The following is a 20,866-nucleotide window of genomic DNA, read 5'->3' on the forward strand; positions in this document are numbered from 1 at the left end:
TCTAAAAATTCATCAAATTTTAAATTTAAATTGAATTCTTTAAAAATTTATACATTCTTAAGTTTCAATCCGATTTATTTGTCAATGTAGTAAAATTAAGTAATCTTAACCACACTGCTTCGTTAAAAGAGAAAAAAATATTAAAGAGAGAAATTTTATTCGCAGAGAATGGTTTTGTACGACATGACACTGAGATATTATACACTTGTATAGAAAAAAGCAATAAAAACATGTGCTTTGGTGATCATTTTAATTTATCCCTTATCATGTTGGGCTCTGGTTGTTGATCAAAAAAAAGCTTTGCTTGCTTTTGCAAATTTTTTTTTGATTATTTTTATTTTAGTAAAGGAGTTTATTGTAAATTCTGGTAGGTATAATAAACTAAAATTTTTAGTTTTATATTTAATGTAGCAAAAATGTGAAGAATGTAATAAATTGTTTACCGATTTAATTTGTTCACCGATAGAATTTTAAATAAACTTGCTAGATAAATTAGGTTGAAATTTATTATTTACTTCTTTATTGAAAATTATTTGGCTCTTTAAATTTTACTGGAATGTAACAAACGTTTAATTGCACTGCAAGAGATCATCACGTCTGCAAAATAATTAATATTACCTCGAAAAAAAAAATATATTGTCAAATATTTACTGTGATCATCTATATTACGAAGAGCGGAGTATAAGAGATAAATTTCCTTGAAAAAAGAGTCAATTTTAGATTATTGCATTTATAATTAGGAAAGTATCCTCGTTATATTCATAATGAAAAAAATATTAATTAATAGCACATATCACATTTTCAAGTAATTATTATTCAAGATCATAGCAATTCTTATTAGCAAAATATTAATAAATATGAATATTTTATATTACAAAAATTTTCAAAAGTTGAGCCTTGACAATTATACTAAAGTATGGATACAATTTCATTATTAATCAAGTAATATAAAATATATGAATGGTTTAATTTACGAAAAATAAAACAAGATATTCTAGAATTTTAGATTTTAAACCAAAAAATGTGGTATTTAATTTCATATTCAAATTTTTTTTATACAAATACAGCCATACACGCATAACATAATCTGTATGGGCATTTAAATATAGGAATTTCCAACATATCCAAATACTTTATTAATACTTTTTTTTCAATTTTTATTTAAAATGACATAATAATGTCCTGTCCTTCACTTTAATTAAATTTCGTTCTACATAATACTTTTGTATTATCTGTTATCATCATGTAAAAAATATTGTTATACTATAAAATTACTCAATTTGTTATTAGAATTGCATTTCCACATCTGAAATTGATAGAGAATTTTTATTTACATATATTTGTACCAACACATTAATATCACCTTCATATATATATGCATACTTTTATACATGTGTATATATTTATATTTAACATGAAATACATATAAATACACATGAATATTTGCATATTTTATGTAGATCGCTATATGGGAGCATACTGTGAGCTTTAAATTTTTAATAATAGAATATTCTATAAATATCGTATTGCATATTCAATTTACTTGATATTTTTTATTCCCTTTTATAATGATATTTTTCCCCTAAATTATTATTTACACTATAGTAATGTATAGTAAAAAATATTGTAGTGAAAAAAAATTACACCAAGTGGTGTTAGTTCCTTGTTCGCGGTTATTATTCGCGAAATTTTGTTTTTTTTTTTTGTTATATGCAATAAACAAATAAATTACTATTGTGCTGCAAAATAATTTAGATTTGAATGCATGAAGAGATAAAACAAAATGCTTTATTAATGAAAGAGTTGTTTTTGTTGTTTAAATATATGAAAAATTATGAAAATTCATCATAATCCACCGTTTAAATTCGATTTTATAAAGCACTTTGTAACTAAAATATTTTATAATGAATTAATTAAAATTATTGCTCAAATTGAAGATGAAGATAGAAGACGTATAATTACAATGTTCGTTTGAGTAATCAATTATAGGCAGGAATTGATTTTTTTCCTTTTTGATATTAAGGTTATGAAAATGATAAAATTTATAAGTGATCTTTTGAAAATAAAATTTTAATATTAAAAAAATCACAAAATGTAACCGAAAAAGATGCCGAAAAGGAAGTATAACAAGTTCAAATGAAGAACTGCCCTTTAAAAACGGAAAAACCTACTACTTTTCATCCAATTTTCATAAAAATGCAAATATTTATTGCAATCGCAACTAAGAAGTTTATTATTGTTCAAGTTGTACTAAAAAATAAAAGTTTAATCACTCATTGATAACTTAATTATGTATTAAAGCAATTTCGTTTTGTTGAAAGTTTAAAATCTGCCCAAAAAAACATCGTTTACTTTAAAAATTCAACTTACACTCATTGGCTTTTGAATAATATAAACGCAGTTTATGGTCGCAGTTATGGTTTATGGTGGAAACTTAATTTTCTAAAGTAGCTACTTATATAAGCCTAATTTTAATGAATTTCTGTAACAATTTATTTGAGTGGGTTAATTAATTAATTAATAGTAAGACAAGAGCGAGAGAAAACCCTTAATTAATTGGCTTTATTTAAAGAAAAATAAATTTTATGAGAAATAAATAAATTAAAATGAATTTGAAATTTAAAAAAAAAAAATTCATATGTTAATTTATTTTTTATTTCAATTATAAAAATATCTTTAGAAGTAGTAAAAACTGGTATAATCTAAATTGAATTAGACTATTTTAACCAAAGAGCCTTATACATGATGTATATACATTTATAAAATGGTAGATTTAGATTATAATATTAAAAATATTTAAAAAATTTGATTATAGCGAGGTTGTCAATGGGATTGTTGCTTTGTATAATCTCAAATATGTTATCAGTTTTCTAAAATGCAGATGTCTTTCATTAAATAAAAAAAGAGGAAAGTATCAAGTTTATAAAATAACGATAAGTTTTGTTTTCTCATACAAATTAATTGAATGACATTGCTGTCAGAATCAATTTGTTTATTAATATAGCAATAATGTTAATATATCAAATTGTTTTTGAATATTTTATTATTCTAAAGAACTTTAATGAGAAGGATAACATTTCAAAACAAAAAAAAGATCAAATATACGATATAAATCAAAAAATAAAAAAAAATTACAATTAGCTGGTTCATTTAATTTAGCGTGTAATAGAGAATGCGATGATATACATACATACATACATAAGATATTTTATGACAAGTAATTAATAAATATAAAGAAAAGAGTCAAAATCATTGAGAAATATTAAAAACTTAATCTAGCTATGTATGTCTATCATATAGCATAATATATTCATTATTAAACCGATAAAATTTCACTAATGTAAACTGATCTTTAAAAATTGAATTCCCGTATAAAATCAATGGTTTACAAAGTAGCACAGTTTCCTTCAGCAACTTTGATTTTTATGTTAAATAATGAAACAATAATCCTGAAAATAATTTCTATTATTATTCGATATTGCATATGTTTAGGATGAACTTAAATGTAGGTACTTAAAAATAAAAAGAAACTTGGAATTGCTAATTAATTTCACTAAAGCGTTAAAGTTTTTTGAATTTTGAGAATTAAGAAATAACTTTTATATTTTAATGAAATGCAGTACATTTGCCGATATCTATGTAATATAGCTATTTCGTATAAAATGTGCTATTTTACAAAAAAGATCTAATAATTTCATTACCACTTTATGTATATTATAATTGAATTTCACTTGAATTTATATAAAGACTATTTTTAATTTAAGGTAAATTAAATAAATGAATTATTGTTATTGAGAAAATTAAATTATTTATTACACAATTTCACATTGAAATATTTAGAAACACACCCAATGTTACTAATATAATATATTGACATAATATGTAAAGATTTTGCAACTTTGTTTGAAAAAATTAAGTTAAGCACAAGCTTTAAACTTAAAAGAAAACACAGTCAATTAAATTGTTCATTATCTTTAAAGAGATTTGAATATTGTTTTATTACACATTCATAAATTTTCTAGTAAAAATACATATCCATATGCACTTGGTATATTCAATAATAAAGTGAAAATAAATAAATGTGAAACTGTTATACAACAAAAATACCGACTCTAAAAAGTTATTTATTTGAACTCAGATGTAATGAAGAAGTAAGTTCAATAAAATTAAATAATTAAATAATAATAAAATTAATAGCAATTCTTACAACTATACTGATGGAGTAGGGGCTACAGTTACACCATTGTATAGTACGAACTTCCAAATTACGTATGAATTAGACTAACAGACAACAAAATTTAAAAAGCTTTTCTCTGGTAAATAATGCAAAACAATGTTGCTAAAGAAACAATTCTGTCAAATTTCTTCCTTATTCTGTCAAATTTGTGGTTTCGATTACGTACTCCGAAATTTTGCTATTCAGTAATTAAAAAGTAGTTATTATTAGAAAAAATGTATACAACAATGTATAGAAAATGTACAGAATTGGATTCTAAATGACAGCTAAAAGTCACCTTAATGTTAGTAATTCAAAAAATCTGCAATTTCGCGTGCGTCGTATTTATTTTCCTAAAATCACTTTACACGATATTTTATATGAAAAAATAGTCATTTTATTACCAATTTATAATTAATTTATAATATACACAAAAAATTTTAACATTGTATCAGTAGGTGTTAAAATTCATAGTGTTTCTTTTTAAATTTAATAAAAAATTTAAGTCCTAGGTTCTTATATTTAGTTATCTAGGTTAGTTCATTTAATGAAATATGGATTTCTTCTAAAATATTAAAATAAATTGAGATTAAGATGACAGAGAGCGGTTAATAACGCCACATGTAGTCAACTACACGTTTTATAAATTTTTATACAATTTTATTTTAAAATTAAAGTCTTGTGAATATCTCGTGATATATAGATTCATACATATGCATATAATATAAGACACTAAATATTATTCTGAATAAATTTCCCAGAGCATTACTATCTATACAGGGTGTTATATAACAATAATAAAAGTGCCTTATAAATTGAAAATATTAATTTAGGGTTGATCAATTTCATCGAACTCATCAAATTGTGTTATAACTGTAAACCTGCCGTTTTGTAGATGTGCGTTGATCTAGTAAGAAACATTATTAAAATTATTTATATTTAGAGTTAATTATTGAAGGATTCATTATACCCGGTATGATTTATAAATATTTAAAAAAAAAACATATCAATTTAAAAAAAATCAATTGAAATATTTAAGGTTTTTTGAAGAATGAATAAAGTCGTGAAACGAATTTGTCTTAATAATACCCTGTATAATAAATGTATTCACATAATATAATAAGAACACATTCTACTTATCAGAGACATATGTGTAGAAAAAAATATTCTATAAATATTATGTAATACACACAGTATCAAATATTTGCTTTTATATTCAAGATCATTTTTTTATATACGAGCAAATTATTAAACAAATTATTAAAAAATAAAATTATTATTATGTGTATTACATAATATTCTATAAATATTATGTAATACACACAGTATCAAATATTTGCTTTTATATTCAAGATCATTTTTTTATATACGAGCAAATTATTAGATAATAGTATTTATTTTTATTCTTTCTACACAATATATATTATGTGAATATATATACATATAGTGTATATATGTGTTTATTATATATATAAATATTTTTTGCAAAATTTCGCGAATATCATATACGTATGTACCTACATAATTTTGCAAATATTTTTTATAAATAATTTTTATTATATGTGCTGTTTATAAAAGCGTTCTGTTATATTAGATGTTGATTTTCTTTATAAAATAAAATTTTTTTTTAGTCATTAAATTTATTTGTTTCGTATTGCTCTAAAAAAATATTTTGACTATACATACAATTTAATTTATCTCATTTTTTTTAAATAAATCAAAAATATACATTATAAATCTTATTGTTTATCTAATTTTAATTAAAAGTTAAAAACGAATACCAAATAATTCTGGAGTGAAATATGGAAAGGTCTTGGCTACTTTTTGAAAATTCCCTTCTGAATATAACTTTTTTAAAACTTGTAATTCTATTGAATCCATGGTGAAGTGTAAATTTTACAAAATGCGCTTTTTTTGTAACCAATACTAATTTCGAATCTGACCATTGGTGCAGTGGTTATGGCACCGGCCTTTTAACCGGAGGGTCTCGGGTTCAAACCCCGGTCAGGTCACTGTAAAAATTATATTCAATATTATATAATTTAATATGCAATACTAATAAATATTATACAAGTAATTTTCAAATATTCATAATATTCGATACTAAAGACTAAGAAAAATAAACAGTAAATATTAATAAACTGAAATATTTAATATAAATAAAAACTACGGTAGGCTAGTCTCCTACCTAGCTAACTCTCTGTGACTATAGAAACTAGGGCATGATAGATATCATGCACTAGCCATATACTCCTCCTAAGAAGGAAAAAAAAAAAACTAATTTCGAACGGTCCTCTTTGTCTGGTATGAATTTAAGTGCTGTAGTTCTATTAGTTAGCGAGATCAGTCTGATTTGAATAGGTATTATAAACAATTGATATATTGATGAAACACAAATATGCTAAGTATACATCAGTTGGTTAAACAATTTTAACACTATAAGCCATTTCATGATAAGTGCACGATATTTTGTGTAAAAACTCAAATCTTTTTACAAAAATTTATTTGAAGTCAAAAACTAATTTAGTTAGTTTAACTTTTAAAATGCTCTCCCGCGAAATTTTAAATTTAATAACCGGCATATCTTAATGCTTCACTATCGGATCATTTTAGTAATTTCGAACTTTTAAATGTAGATTTTGCCGCTTTCTTTGTTACTAATAGACAATGATTTCAAATTTACAGTAATGTGGTATTGACTTATTAAAATGCCACTTTACAACTCCGATGAGCATAAGGAAAACGTTCAAGTAAAATATTTTTAAAAAGAGAAAAATAATTTTAAAACATTAAAACTATGAAAAAATATCAATCGCATCACAACAATAAATTTTAAAATTTCGAAGCAAATTATTTGTTTTGTAAAATTTTCTTTAATTTACTGACAATATAAAAACCAGCTGTTCGCATTTTCATTTTGTATAGTTTTTGTAATCTAATCTAATTTAATATATTCAATAAATCAAATATAATAATATTTGGAATGATCATATCAAAATTATTTTTGTTTCCAGACCCCAGAACCGATAACTTTCGGTTTCTAATTTTATATTTTCAATAAAAATAATTGTACATACTTTATTTAAATAAACCAAATCAAGTTAATTAGCTGATTATAAATATGTATGTATGTATTTGTAGTGAAATTTATATTAGTTTTTTTTTGTTTTTGGTTTACTATTAAATTAAATTTCTTATCAAAATGAAAGCATTAAAAATATTATAATTACTTTGCAAAATACCGAATGACATAACACTTGATAAAATTAGCAAATATATTGTGTATAAAAAATTAAAATGAAAACACTTATAAATAATAAAATAGAAAAAAACAAATATAAGATCATTTCTAATTTTATTTATTTGTTTTTTTTTTTTTGCAAAATAGTTAAGTGATACTTGAATTTGAAATTAGATTAATACTAAAATACCAGGTATACAGACGGAGCATTAAAAGTAAATCAATATAATTGAATTATGAATTCTATATAATTACTATTATGGTACATATGTATGTACAATATTGTATTACTTATGTGTACTATAAATCATTATTTTCCCTTATCAGACTCATAATATCGAAAATAGACACAAGACAGAACAGTTAGCTAACAAAATTTTAATTATAAATTGTTAAAGCAAATAGTAAATGTTAGGTGGACATTACATAAAAATAATTATTTACAACTTTTATTGCTAATTATTGAAATTGGAATATTTTTTGGATTTTTTATATTTTGTATGAAGGATGTAACCAATTTGAATTAAAAATCGATTCTTTCAAATGAATGCATAAAATATTATACATACGAGTACATACATACATTGTACATAGAAAGTTAAAGCCAAAGTATGAATTGCAAGTGTATTCGGAAACCCTAATTCTCATATAATATAAATTTCACGTGAAATTAAATGAATTTAATTAAATTAATTTTTATTATTTTGAAATGATCCTTGGGCAAAAATACTATGTATTATTTTATAATTTTATATTATATTTTGTATATCAAAATACCATTAATATTTTAAAATAATAAAAATAATGATGAAAAAAATTCCAGTGAATTGTTTACTAGATTCAAAAATTCTTAAAAAAAAACTTGAGAAAAAGAGACAAAAGAAATAAAAAAAGAGAAAACAAAATTTAATTTCTTCGAAATGAAAACGTCAATCTAAAATTAAAAAACATAAAATAAATTAAAAAAAAATTACGGTTGATTAAATCAATGGTTTATAGAAGAGCAGATTTCATTTTGATAATTTGAGCCAAAAGTATTACATGTTTAGAACTTAAACAAAGCGAACCAGATTGCATATACGTTTATACAATTTTAAATAAAAATTAGAAAAATACTAATTCTTGACAGTTAAATTTGAAAAGTAGTAAATTTAGTTAAGAATAACGTCATTTTCCGCTACCTTTAATATACATATAGTTTTTTTGAAATAATATGTCAAAACAGTCCTTTTTGGATTTTAGAGAGATAACAACATACGACGAAGAGGAAACAATTAAAAAAATTTCGATTCGAAAAATCATTTTCAACTTTCTATCTTGAACTTTCATAAATGAAACGATACTCTGACGAACGGACAGAATGATTGTAATTGTCACATTTTTTCAAAAAATATTTAAAAATGTGCTTAAAAAACAATATACAACTGAAAATAAGATTGTTTTTTCTTAATAGCTCGGGAAAAAGTAATGAAAGTATAATCTTTTTTATAGATTGCTTTTTACAACAAAATAACTACATATATGTACATATGGATGTATGTATGTATATATACACAATGTATAAGAAATAAAAGGTAGACTATCATGCATGTAAAAATGCAAACAATGAGTAGTATAAAGTGCGTGCTATCAATTCCAAATTAGACAACTTTGACTTATTTTCTATGTTTTATGTTATGTAATAATTTTATTTACTAAATTCTAAAACGTTATTTCTATACAATAAATATTAAGATAATTTTACAAATTATATGAGAACTTTAAAAGGTGTGTCACGGAGCCGGTGAAGGTATTACTTAAAAGTAATTAGAAGAAAGTTAAATTTGAGTATATATGTATGTATGTACATAGGTACCCACTTTTATTATTTTTAATAGTTGCAAGCTTTTGTTTGTTATTTATTTTTCCAATTTGTTTATATTAGTAATTAACAAGGTATTTAAAAATTTTTGAAATGTTAAGGCTTTTAAAGAATATTTTTTAATGAACAAATAGAAATATTTTTTGCATATTAATTAAATACATATATGTATTTAAATACGTAATATGTACAACTGAGAACAAGAGAAAGGTGAGTTTTTGGAGAATTATGTAAGCACACATATACATATGTATGTATAATGCGTGTAATTTCATAGAATGCAATTCATAAAATTTGTAACAATCCGATAAGATTAAATAACCATTACGATTACTTCAAAATTTTTTTAGTAATAAATACATACATACATAATAATTTTGTTAGGATACAAAATGAATTTGTGTATTTTAGGAATATAAAAAGATTCATTTTCATTTCACTTAAAAAAAATTGTTATAGCCAAATACTATTAAAAGCGACACTTCCTGTTTGAACTGCACAATTTAAAAAACAAAATACCAAATTCATTACTAAATTTTTTCTTGTTTTTTGTTTTCATTTCTGGTCATAATCTGTTTTACACTATTTTCCTCTTATAAATAAATTGCAATTTGTAATTTGATTCAATTCTCCATTTAAGTCAATATTATTGTGTTTCTGGTTAAAACACAAAAAAAAAATGAATTGAAAAGCTAGTAGAAAAATGCATAATGCAAAAATAATATTTCATTTCAAAGAATCATTTATGTGTTATTGCCGCCACATACTGTGAATGAAATTTATACAAATTGTTTGCTATAAATTATAATTGGTGTAGGGTTTAATACATTAAAAAGGAATTGACATATCAAATTGCATCAAAAAAAAAAATTTTGTTAACAAATGAACCTTGACACGATTTTTTATCGGTACAGCAAAGTAGCACGAAAAATATGGAAGTGTGCAGATTGTAATTGTAAAAAAAAAGTCATAATGGATTTTACTGAAGTTAAGCACCACACAAGTTTAGAAATCACTTACATACATACATACATACATAAATTTCTTCTAACATGAACTTTTGAGCAAAATTTTTGAATATTTCGTATTAAAATTAAATTAAACATATGCGTGCATTTAAGAAAAAACTTTATATTTTTCGAATTTTTGTTTTGCAAAAATAAAAATATTTAGACACTAGCTACATAATATATGTATGTATAAAAATTTCTGAAGGAAATCCCAATGATTTTAAAGACAATTTTTACCTATTGCATTCTTGTACGGCAAGAATAAACAAATTATATTATAGTATTTGTACAACATATACACAATATAAATTACTAATTTGGCAACAACCTAACCTCAAAATAAGTATTTTTCGATTAATGAATGCGATAAACTAAATTTAAATGCACAAATTAAAGGAAAATATAAATTTCTTTAAATTTTCTTCTATTGCATTTGTTTTAGATAATTAAGTTCTTAATTAGTGGCCGAATGGTGTTCGTAACTGCAACTTGATTAAAAATTTCAAATACGATCTTGCATTAAGTAGGAAAAAGTAAAACTTTTATAAATGAAAGACCACATATGCTGTAATTCATGAAATAACTTTTAAATGTCATTTTAAAACTTGCAATATTTAAAGTTCAATCTTTCAGACAATATACAAATTCTTTAGATTCGTTGGTTCTTTCGAAAATAAATCGAAACTGTTTGAGATAATTTTGTGATTTGAAATTTGTACTTTTTCATTTAGCTATTTACTAAACAACGAATGAGCTTGAAATTTTTTTGTCTAAATTGTAAATTCTATAATATTTTAAAAATTGTTATAAAACTGAACAATAGTTAGAAGAGATTGCAATCCTAAGCAACCTTCAATAAGCGGAATTTCATACCGTGCACTGCTCTGTCTGGAAATTTATTATAACAATTCTGTAGTAATTAATTACAGGGGACATTACATCATATAATTATTTAAAAGTTCTTTAAAAAATATAAATATTTAATAATTTTTCCTAAAATGAACACGAATTTTAGAATTTAATTTCAAATTTTAAATATTTTACCTATTGAGATTTTTTATAATCCACTTACATATTCTGCCAAAGTAATTGTATTTGATATTTTATTGTCATTTTTGATTAAAACAAATGAAATATAAGCTTATTTATAACATTCTTAAGTTACAAAAATAAAATCACAATTAAAAATAAAATTAAAAATATTTTAAAAATGTTAAAAAGTAAGTAGAAAATTTTTAATGTCTCAAATTGGCGCCTTTAATTATTAAAGTAATTGATTTGAAATAAATACCTAAAATTTTTGACAATTATTATGACATTAAAATCAATATTGAGAACAGTTTTGACAAATTGTTACTGCTTGTATTGAAAAATTAATTTAGCGACGTCCGTTTGTTTTATGTATATATAGAAAATCAGCATTAGATCAGTGACAAGACAAACCATTGTTTTCAACAACATCAAGTATATTATAATATGAGTTATTAAAAAATTTAAAAAATAGTACAAATTAAAATTTTACCCATTTGCAAGACAAGTTATTGGAATTATTATTGCATCAGTTTTAGTTGTACGGCCGCTACCCGAACCACTGCCCTAATAAGATCTATTTTAAATAGGGTTCCAGTATTTTTTATTATAAATCTTTTGTAAAAGTTTGGTGAGTTTAGCTCGATTAGTTTTGGAGTTATCGCTGGGACGGATGCACGGATGGATAGGCGGGCAGATGGACAGACATGGTTAAATCGACTTAAAATTCGACTCCTGATCAAAGACATGATTTTTTGTCTATATCTCAAACAATTATTTCTTAACGTTACAAACTGTAAGGCAAATTTATTATATCCTTTGAACATACATACGTTCGAAGGAGAAAAACTTCGCAACTACGTCGTATATATTCAATATTGCCTGTATCTACCATTTGGCAATAAAAATTGATGTAGCATTGGTGATTTTTATTGTCATTTTATTATGCATACATATTTGTTAAATTTTAATATTTCCAATTTATTACAGTTTAAGTATTACCAATACCAAAGCCGAAAGGGGGACGTAACAGAAGAGAAAGAGTACTGAAATAACTGAAACTTATTACTGCGCTCATAATAACTTAATAACTGAAAATATTACTCAAAATGCTATAAAAAATAATTTGGAATGTTCTCTGCATTAATTTTAATTAATAATTTGATGCCGAAAAATGTGTAGTCGGTCAATGAACGCTCACAAATTTCACAATAAAATGAAAATGAAAGTAAATTAATATGACCAATATTGCATTTAAATTGAAAATTATTGCATATTAACAATAAAAATAAGAGCAAAATGGAATAAAATGGGTCCTTTAAATGAAACACATATTTTATTATGACTCATTTAATATTCTTGAAACCAAATGGCATTGCATGGTCCAAAGTGATCTGTCAAATATTTAAATTTTTTTTTGTTTTTAGTTGAATTCTTTTCTTACTTCTTGCATTTTTTTCATTCTACATATAAGCTTCAATTGCAAATTTAAAAAACAATCTATAATGTGTTATGGAATATTCAATGAAGATTGAAAAAATGCAATATTCACGTGACATTAAAAACTTCAACTTGTTTGACAACTTAATTAAAGCAGACTTTCAAGTTTAACTACATGTTAATGTGGCAGCTTACACATAATCTCTATTAGTATAATTTTAAAAATATGCATTCAAAAGTAGTAAATTACTACTTTTTTATTATATTCTTGTAAATTACAATGTTAAGATTAGTAACGTTTTCTTTAAAAATTAAAAAATAAACACTATCCGTATATGTACGTATGTATGTATCGTAAGAAATTTTAAAGAGAAAAAACGACATAATTTAAGAGCTCTCCGAATAAATCCCGTTTTCTTCATTTCTCCATCATTTTCTATCTTTCATTGAAATTCAATCAAAACTTCAATTCCTTTTATAGGATAGCATATAAATTGGACATATAGCAACGATAAATCATTTTGCTGTGTCACAAACATGCACACGCATATGAACGAATAAGTCCTAATATGTTATGGAAAGAGTTTATTAAGAAGAAGTAATTTTAATTTAAGATTCATCAACTTTAAATGAAATGTTTAAAATTCCAATCAACAACAAGAAAGAAATATTTTCAAATATTGCAAAGTAGTTGAAAATAAATGAATATAAACGTTGAAAACGATAATTGTTGCTACCACATTGTAAGACATACTAAATCTTCTGAACAACCAAAATGAGTTTAATGGATAATCTACAAAATTCAAGACGCCTTAGCCAAAATGAGTTTAATGGATAATCCAAATGAGTTTAATGGATAATCCACAAAATTCGGACGCCTTAGAAATACTTGCCGTAGGGTAGTAAGGTTAATGCTAATCAACTCGGGTTTGTCATTAGATCAAGGTAAACAAATGGCCGAAAAGCAAGAAGAGCCATATTATTATTTTAAGCTAATTTTTTGTACTATTAAATTTTTGAAATCCAACATAAAAATAATCATTTTATCAATTACAACATACCACAGTACACTAAGGTTTAACAAATAAGTTCTAATATATGTATATATAAGGAATTTTTGGAAAACATATATGTATGTAACCATCATATTATTGCTAATAAAATTCCTCTATCATCTATATTATTAGATTTTTGGAAGAGAAAGTAAATTATTATACTCGTATTGTAACACTTGAAAATAAATAGGACATAAAATTAATGATCCTGAAATCATCGCAAAAATTAAAAGTTATAACAAATAACATATTTCATTATAAAACAAAATCTGTATGTACAGTATGACAACGCGCATAATTATCTAAATTATAATGTGCAAATCTGAAATTATTTAAGAAATCAAAATTATTTATTTCACAATGTATTGAAATTACATAATATTTATAAATATAATTTGGAAGTTGAAAAAATAATTTTTTTGAATTTTTATTAATAACTTGCCGAAAAAAATGATACCGTTGTGTAGTAATGCATAATAGCTATAAAATATCCTATGAAGTTATATCGTTGCGTTGCGTCACTTCTATATAATAAATATAGCAATTAATTTGAAAGTATATTGTATTTTTCACATTGCTAATTTTGTATAAATTAATATTATTTTTAAATAATATTAGCTTAGGTAAGTTACGCGAACGTATATGGGGGAAGAAAATTTAAAAAAATACTAATTATGTGTATTTTATAAAATAATTTATAATTCCATAGGAAAATAACAAAGCGTCAAATTGTAATACGAGTACAACACTATATTCTTGACACAAGTGACAAATACTAGGAGAAATTATGAGGGTAGATATTAATGAATAACTTCAAAGGATTTTAATTTCAATCGTTAAAATTTCATATGATTTCAATTGTATGATAATAAAATATTGCCAATAATTTTTTATTATCATGCACAAATTTTATATTTTGTATAATATTACTAAATTCATTTTAATTAGACCCCATGCATACAATACGACAGGGGTGTATTTAAGTAACAAAAGTATAAAAATCTGTTTTACATATATTTTAATTCAATGACGATTAATGTTCTGATTGCAGATTATTCTTGCATAAGATTTTTTGGAATGTAAAGTAACATTTGGTTAGGTCGGTATGGTAGTGTTACTGAATTGTTTAAATTTGCATATTTTGTAGCGCGTCAATAATATATAAAATTCTGAGTTGCGGATATTTCTAAAAGTGTTGGAAAAAAGTGACGAAACTAGGTTCTGCAGAAATTATGTCACCCCTGATATTGACGGCAAAACGATTAACTGTTATAATATACGTTATTATGATAGAAAAAAACATATAGAATCCAAGAAGAGTAAATAAAATAAAAATTGAATCTAAAAGATTTTATGATTTTTTTTTAAATGTAAAAGAAATATGAAAAAGTAGAAGAATCAAAAATACTCTAAAACCAACAAAAAAATATATATAATAGGACACAGAATTATCCTTGTACCAATTCAATAGAGAAAATCTATATAAAAAAGTAGGAAAGAAAAGTTCTTGATTGCAAGCTTATTGTGATTGTGAATACTTTTTTCTCTTTAAGTATTTTAAAGATTTTCGCATTAATTTCCATTGCGGTTCTCAATAGTAAATTAATTATTATTTGTTGTGTAAATGAAAATGAAAAATGATAAAAGTGAAAAATTAATATTTCAATAAATATTTTTCTATTGTTTAAATTTAAAAATTGTAATGGTGGAGTAATAAAAAACAAAGAGTTATTAAAACTGATTGTGTCCTGATAATGGCATTCCCGTTATTAATAATGAAGAATATTAATTTTTTAAAAAAAATATTTTCCCTTCAGAAAATCTGGGTATATTTTACAATTTTAATTTAATACATGTGTAATTATATATGCGTCCTTTAAAGAAATTAATAGGGCAAAATTAAGCAAAAATTATTTTGTCTAATTGTTCACAAATCATTATTTGCCAGCGGTATATTTATAAAATTTAATTTTATTTCATATTCACAAAGCAAATGCTATGTTATCTTGCTCTCCTCTTGTAGAGCTAATTAATCATATCGATTTCTAATCATTGATCACGGGGAAACAACGTTGAGCAGAATTCTCCGGGCAGCTAATCAGTCTAAACTCCGGTCAGCTTAATTAAATAAGCTTCTATCTTAGCGCTTTAAATTGGAAAGCATTTCACTCAAAGAGTATTTTCTCCATTTTTTTTTTATTCTACTCCATCTTATTTTAAAAACATTAAAATCAATTTATTTTTAATTTCTGAAAGTAATACAAAAAGTAACATTATAAAAATAAAATTATCCATTCGAAATATTTTTATAAATAAATTATTAATCCTATATGTAAACTATTTATAATTAAAAATTTTTCAGTGATTCCTCGTTTGCAGCACAACGAAACAGGTGGTTTTCAGTAATTTTTTATGTTTTGAAAAACAAATGAAAAATATTATGAACAAAAAACTTTTCTTCTTAGTAAAAATTTATGATGAAATGTAGCCGCTTTATTGAAAAAATGCCAAAATAAATAATAATAAAAAAAAAAATTATAATTGAAAAAAAAAATTGTGGCTAATTTTCAATGTTAGAATTTCAAAATTAAAAAAAAAATTCATTTTATAAATAAAAATTAAAGTTAAGTGATCCGAAATGGAAAATTATATTTTGCATTGCATAACATGAAAATTGAACAACTTCAAAGTGCCTACGTGTTAGAGATTCTAACAAGTAATTGTAAAAATGCAAAGCGAACAAAGGTTATGGTGTTTAGGCTTATAGGATTGTTAATAACGTTCAAAAAGAAAATAGTCCACAACATATTTCATTAGGCCGGGTTGATAGCACCGAACTTCGGAAATACCAAACCTCTTTTTTATCAAACCTCTTGAAGTCAAGTACTTATTAACCAATTTTGTTCTAGTTGAATTGATTGAATTATGAAGGATACCCGCATTATTTTTACAACATTTTAAAATCATTATTGTGAATGTAGTGTATAAACAATACAATTTGTTTGGCTAGCAACTTTTTTTTAATGCTTGGCAACTTTGTAGCTTTGTTATACATTTTTCGTTATAATAATGTATGTACGAGTATATATAAATGATACACTCAAGACCGACTCTTTCTATTTTAAATAGTTCTTTGTTATGGAGGGTAAGTGTAGGCCCTTTTATTTGATCATCTTCCCTGTTGCTTGTCTTATTTACATTTATCCTTGAATATTCTTATAAGGATAATATTGCAAGGGATTATATACATGTATATGTGTTTTGAACTTTTGAATTTATTCAAGATTTTTTTAAGTAAATTGAAAATTTTATTATCATTGTATTTAGTGTTTATTATTTGGATTAAGAAAAGGTAGTTTTATAAAAATTAAGCAACAAGAAAATTTATTTATTAAATAAAATCCAAACTAACACGTTTATAAAATTGAGTATATAGTGAAAATTTTAATATATAATGTAAAACGTATTAAGTGCCACGTGTTATGAATTTTTTAAAATTTATTTTAGATATCCTTAAAGGATATTTCATTCAAATTGCGAAAATACGTGTATATAAATTTGTATAATTATCAAGTCTCAAATTAATTTCACTCTATTTTGGGATTAAATCACTAAGTAAGAGGTTATTGTATAAATTAAGGGTAATATTGCAACAAGTTTGCATTGAACTCAATATCAGCAGACCGTTTATAACTTTTTAGATATATTATACATATATGTATGTAAAAATGTGCTTAAAGCCTCTTTTTCATAAACTTCATTCAATTTTGAAAATATGAATATAAACTTTTTTTTTCTCATAAGTTTTAAAGGAAACTCCATTTTGAGAGAAAGAAATTAATAATTTTTAATTCGAATTTTTGCAAATTTCGAACAAAATGATTTCGTTCTTACAATATTTTTAAAAATTTAATTTTCGCCATTCAAGTGTAACGTATTATTTGAATAATAGTTCTTTTTATTATGCCGATAGTAAATTAGCAATATGGTCCGCATCCATTACAATATGATCCGCACGGAGTAGCACAATATGTTCCACAAGAGGTATAGCATGATGGGGTACATGGTCCACAATATGGTGCACAATAAGATACCGGACAGGGACTATAACATGATGATCCACAATATGACGCACAACAAGGTCCACGACAAGGTCCACAGCAACCGCCACACATTTTTGATTTAATTAATGCTTTAAATTACTTTCTTCAGCAATAAATTAAAATATTTTAGGAACTTTAACTGCTTCTCACTTCCTTATTTTATGATGGCAAATGTTAGATTTTTTTAAATTAAATTTTTTTTTCTTAAATTTTCAAATTTTCCTTCCTCTCATTAAAATGAAATTTTTATATTGAATTCTAAAATAAAACTGACTAGAAAATCAATAAAATTATTCAAAATGGAAATTTTTATAAAAAATCGGGCTACTTTACCTTAAAAAATAAATAATTTTAAGTTATTAAAAGTTTTACTTTAATTGGGGGGTTATCATTTCTTATCAGATAATAGGGTAGTTGTTACTCATTTAATTTGGGAAACGGTTGTTAATTTGGAGTTCATAAAAGAAAAGCTTGGTAAATATAATTTCATGTCACATTTCTCATATACTAACTATTAACAGTTTGCAAGTTGCATTATTGTAGTTATTAGCGTTATTCAAAATGCTTTGTCTGTTAATAATACTATTTTATTTTTGATTTTATACGTAGCTACTTATATTTTTACTGATTGCGATCCCCAGCCCACAAACAAATTTTGTATTAAATTGAATTAGTATTCTGACTTTCATGGTTGGTGATGAATTTCTATAAATAAGTTGTAATAAGTAAATGTTAACTATTTTAACATTTTATAATGATTAAAAAAATTAATTAATTTATATGTATCGTTGCCCCGAAATTATATTGTCGTATCTTATAAAATAACAAAGTTTTTCTTAGCGTCATTACGGCAGTGTAAGTAGGATTAAGGAAAAACATTTTGTCGCAGTTTTTTCGCATATTTTGTTTCCAGTTACTTACATTTGATTGCCTTTTTCAGCTTGATTTTTTGGAGTTTAGTAGTATTATTTCCATTTTGTAAGATACGGCAGCATAGCCTTGGAGCGACGATATTTATAACTATTTAATAATTTTTTGAAAAACAATCACAAATATTCTTACAAAATACAAATATTCTTTCACATTTATCCTCGTTTAAAATACATAGGTATATTTACATTTATTGTATGTATATAAACGTCAGCATTAGGGTAAAACATGATTTTACTGTGTTTTAGACTACACAGTACTAAAAATATCTTGTTAAATATTGTGGACCAAATATTGAATTTAAAATCAAGAATCTCGTATCTGTTTTAAGGTTTATACATTATTTATTGCAGAAGTTTGGGAGAGGGGATGTTATTCTACATCTATATAAAAATTTTATTATAAACTAATAAAACTTACTTAAATTCTCGTGTTCTTACGAGACACGCACAAATAAATGCCAATCACTAAAAAAAAATTTATTAAGTGATAGAAAAAAAAAATTTATTATTTTTTTTTTGTTCTCACTAAAAAAAAATGCTTGATTTCGCGTTTTATTTTAACACTATACCAATAAATTATTCAAATCCCGTGTCTTTTATATGCGTGAAATTATTTTTACATATTTATTTTAATGGTTTGTACTGAAATGTTTTCAATTGCAAATCAAAAATTCGTATATAATTCAAATGTGTTTATGTATAAGTATGTATGTATGTTTATTTTATAATAATTATATTTTTGTATTAGCTATTAAGTTCTTATTCGTTTATTATTTTTAAAAATTTTATTATAATTAAAAATTGGAATTCAAACAGGTTAGTATTTTTGTTAAACTTTGGCTATTTTAAATTTAATTAAAAAAAATAATAATATTATTAAGCCCTTCTTTTAAATAAATTAATAATTCTCTTATGTACATCTATCGCTTTATTAATGTACATGTGTGTATATGTATATATATGTATTATTATAATCGTGGACAATGACAACACACAATAAAAGCGAAAATCACCTTTAAATTTTCTATAAAAATTTCGAATTAAATAAAAGGGAACGAACGAATCAAGAAAATATTTTTTTTTATTGTAATATTTTCGCACGAATATTCAGATTCGAATACTTTATGGTTAGTAGAACTGCTAAGTGCTTATGATACTATGTGACTATAAAAATATGTGAGAAGATTTTTTCTTAAAAAAGAATATTGTGTGTACAAAAAAAAAAAACAAAATAACGAAAAAAAAACGGTTAGTAGTACTCGTCTATTTGTTGCCGAAACACATTCAATTTTTACATAGTGTAGTTATATAATATAGTTCAATCTATGTACATAAGTAAGTATGTATAACAAAATCATTGTATCTACTTCTTCCATTCATGCCAACAATATTTTGTCGTATTATAAAACGATAGAATAAAAAAAAGGCATCAAATTTTTTGTTTTTAATTTTTTTCTGTTTTTTCTTTCTTTTTTTATAAATTCTCTATTTATCTCTATTTTGTATTTTCAATAGCAACATAAATATATGTACATGCGTACATATTATATCTGAGTATGTATATATAATGTACATACTTTTCCATATAGTAAATAAAGTCTTTACCATTCACAGTAATCTAGTTAGGAAGGTATGTACATAGTCACTTTTTTATGATTTTCTTGTTGGATGAATACGACGAATATCATTTTATTAGATAAAAAATAAAAGCTTTGCAAAATAAAAGGAAAAATACAAAATACAAAATAAAGCGACAAAGAATTGAAAATTTCAATTCTGAACAGCTAAAAAATTTCAAAAAAAAAAAAAATTCGGGAAAAAAATGAACCTTATTTTTATCCTATTTTATTCTATATACCTTATCAGTATATAGTTTCATTCAACCATTTATTATTTTATTTGGAAGAGGTGACTCAAAAAATTTCGACTGCTTGTGAAAATTTCGTTAGTCCATCCATTCTTACTTTATACTACAACAC

At 23.8% G+C, this 20,866-nt stretch overlaps 1 protein-coding gene across 3 annotated transcripts in view; it reads right to left on the reverse strand.

The window, feature by feature from the left end:
- LOC129605589 (excitatory amino acid transporter 1) overlaps nt 1-20,866 on the reverse strand; it is a 48,330-nt gene that overhangs the window by 18,707 nt on the left and 8,757 nt on the right. Inside the window, exon 1 of one of the 3 annotated variants that reach the window (XM_055515456.1) lies at nt 19,306-19,489. The exons of 1 other annotated variant lie outside the window; for it this stretch is intronic. Coding sequence is in view for 1 of the 2 variants with exons in the window: in XM_055515451.1 (XP_055371426.1) it covers nt 11,401-11,441 (41 nt within the window). In the remaining variant the exon portion in view is untranslated. Of the gene's footprint in view, nt 1-11,400; nt 11,457-19,305; nt 19,490-20,866 lie in introns of those variants that run through there. One more of the 3 variants, XM_055515451.1, reaches the window with a different exon arrangement.

This window comes from Condylostylus longicornis, unplaced genomic scaffold (genome assembly GCF_029603195.1).
Source record: "Condylostylus longicornis isolate FDR11 unplaced genomic scaffold, ASM2960319v2 ptg000013l, whole genome shotgun sequence".
Classification (NCBI taxonomy): Eukaryota; Metazoa; Arthropoda; class Insecta; order Diptera; family Dolichopodidae; genus Condylostylus; species Condylostylus longicornis.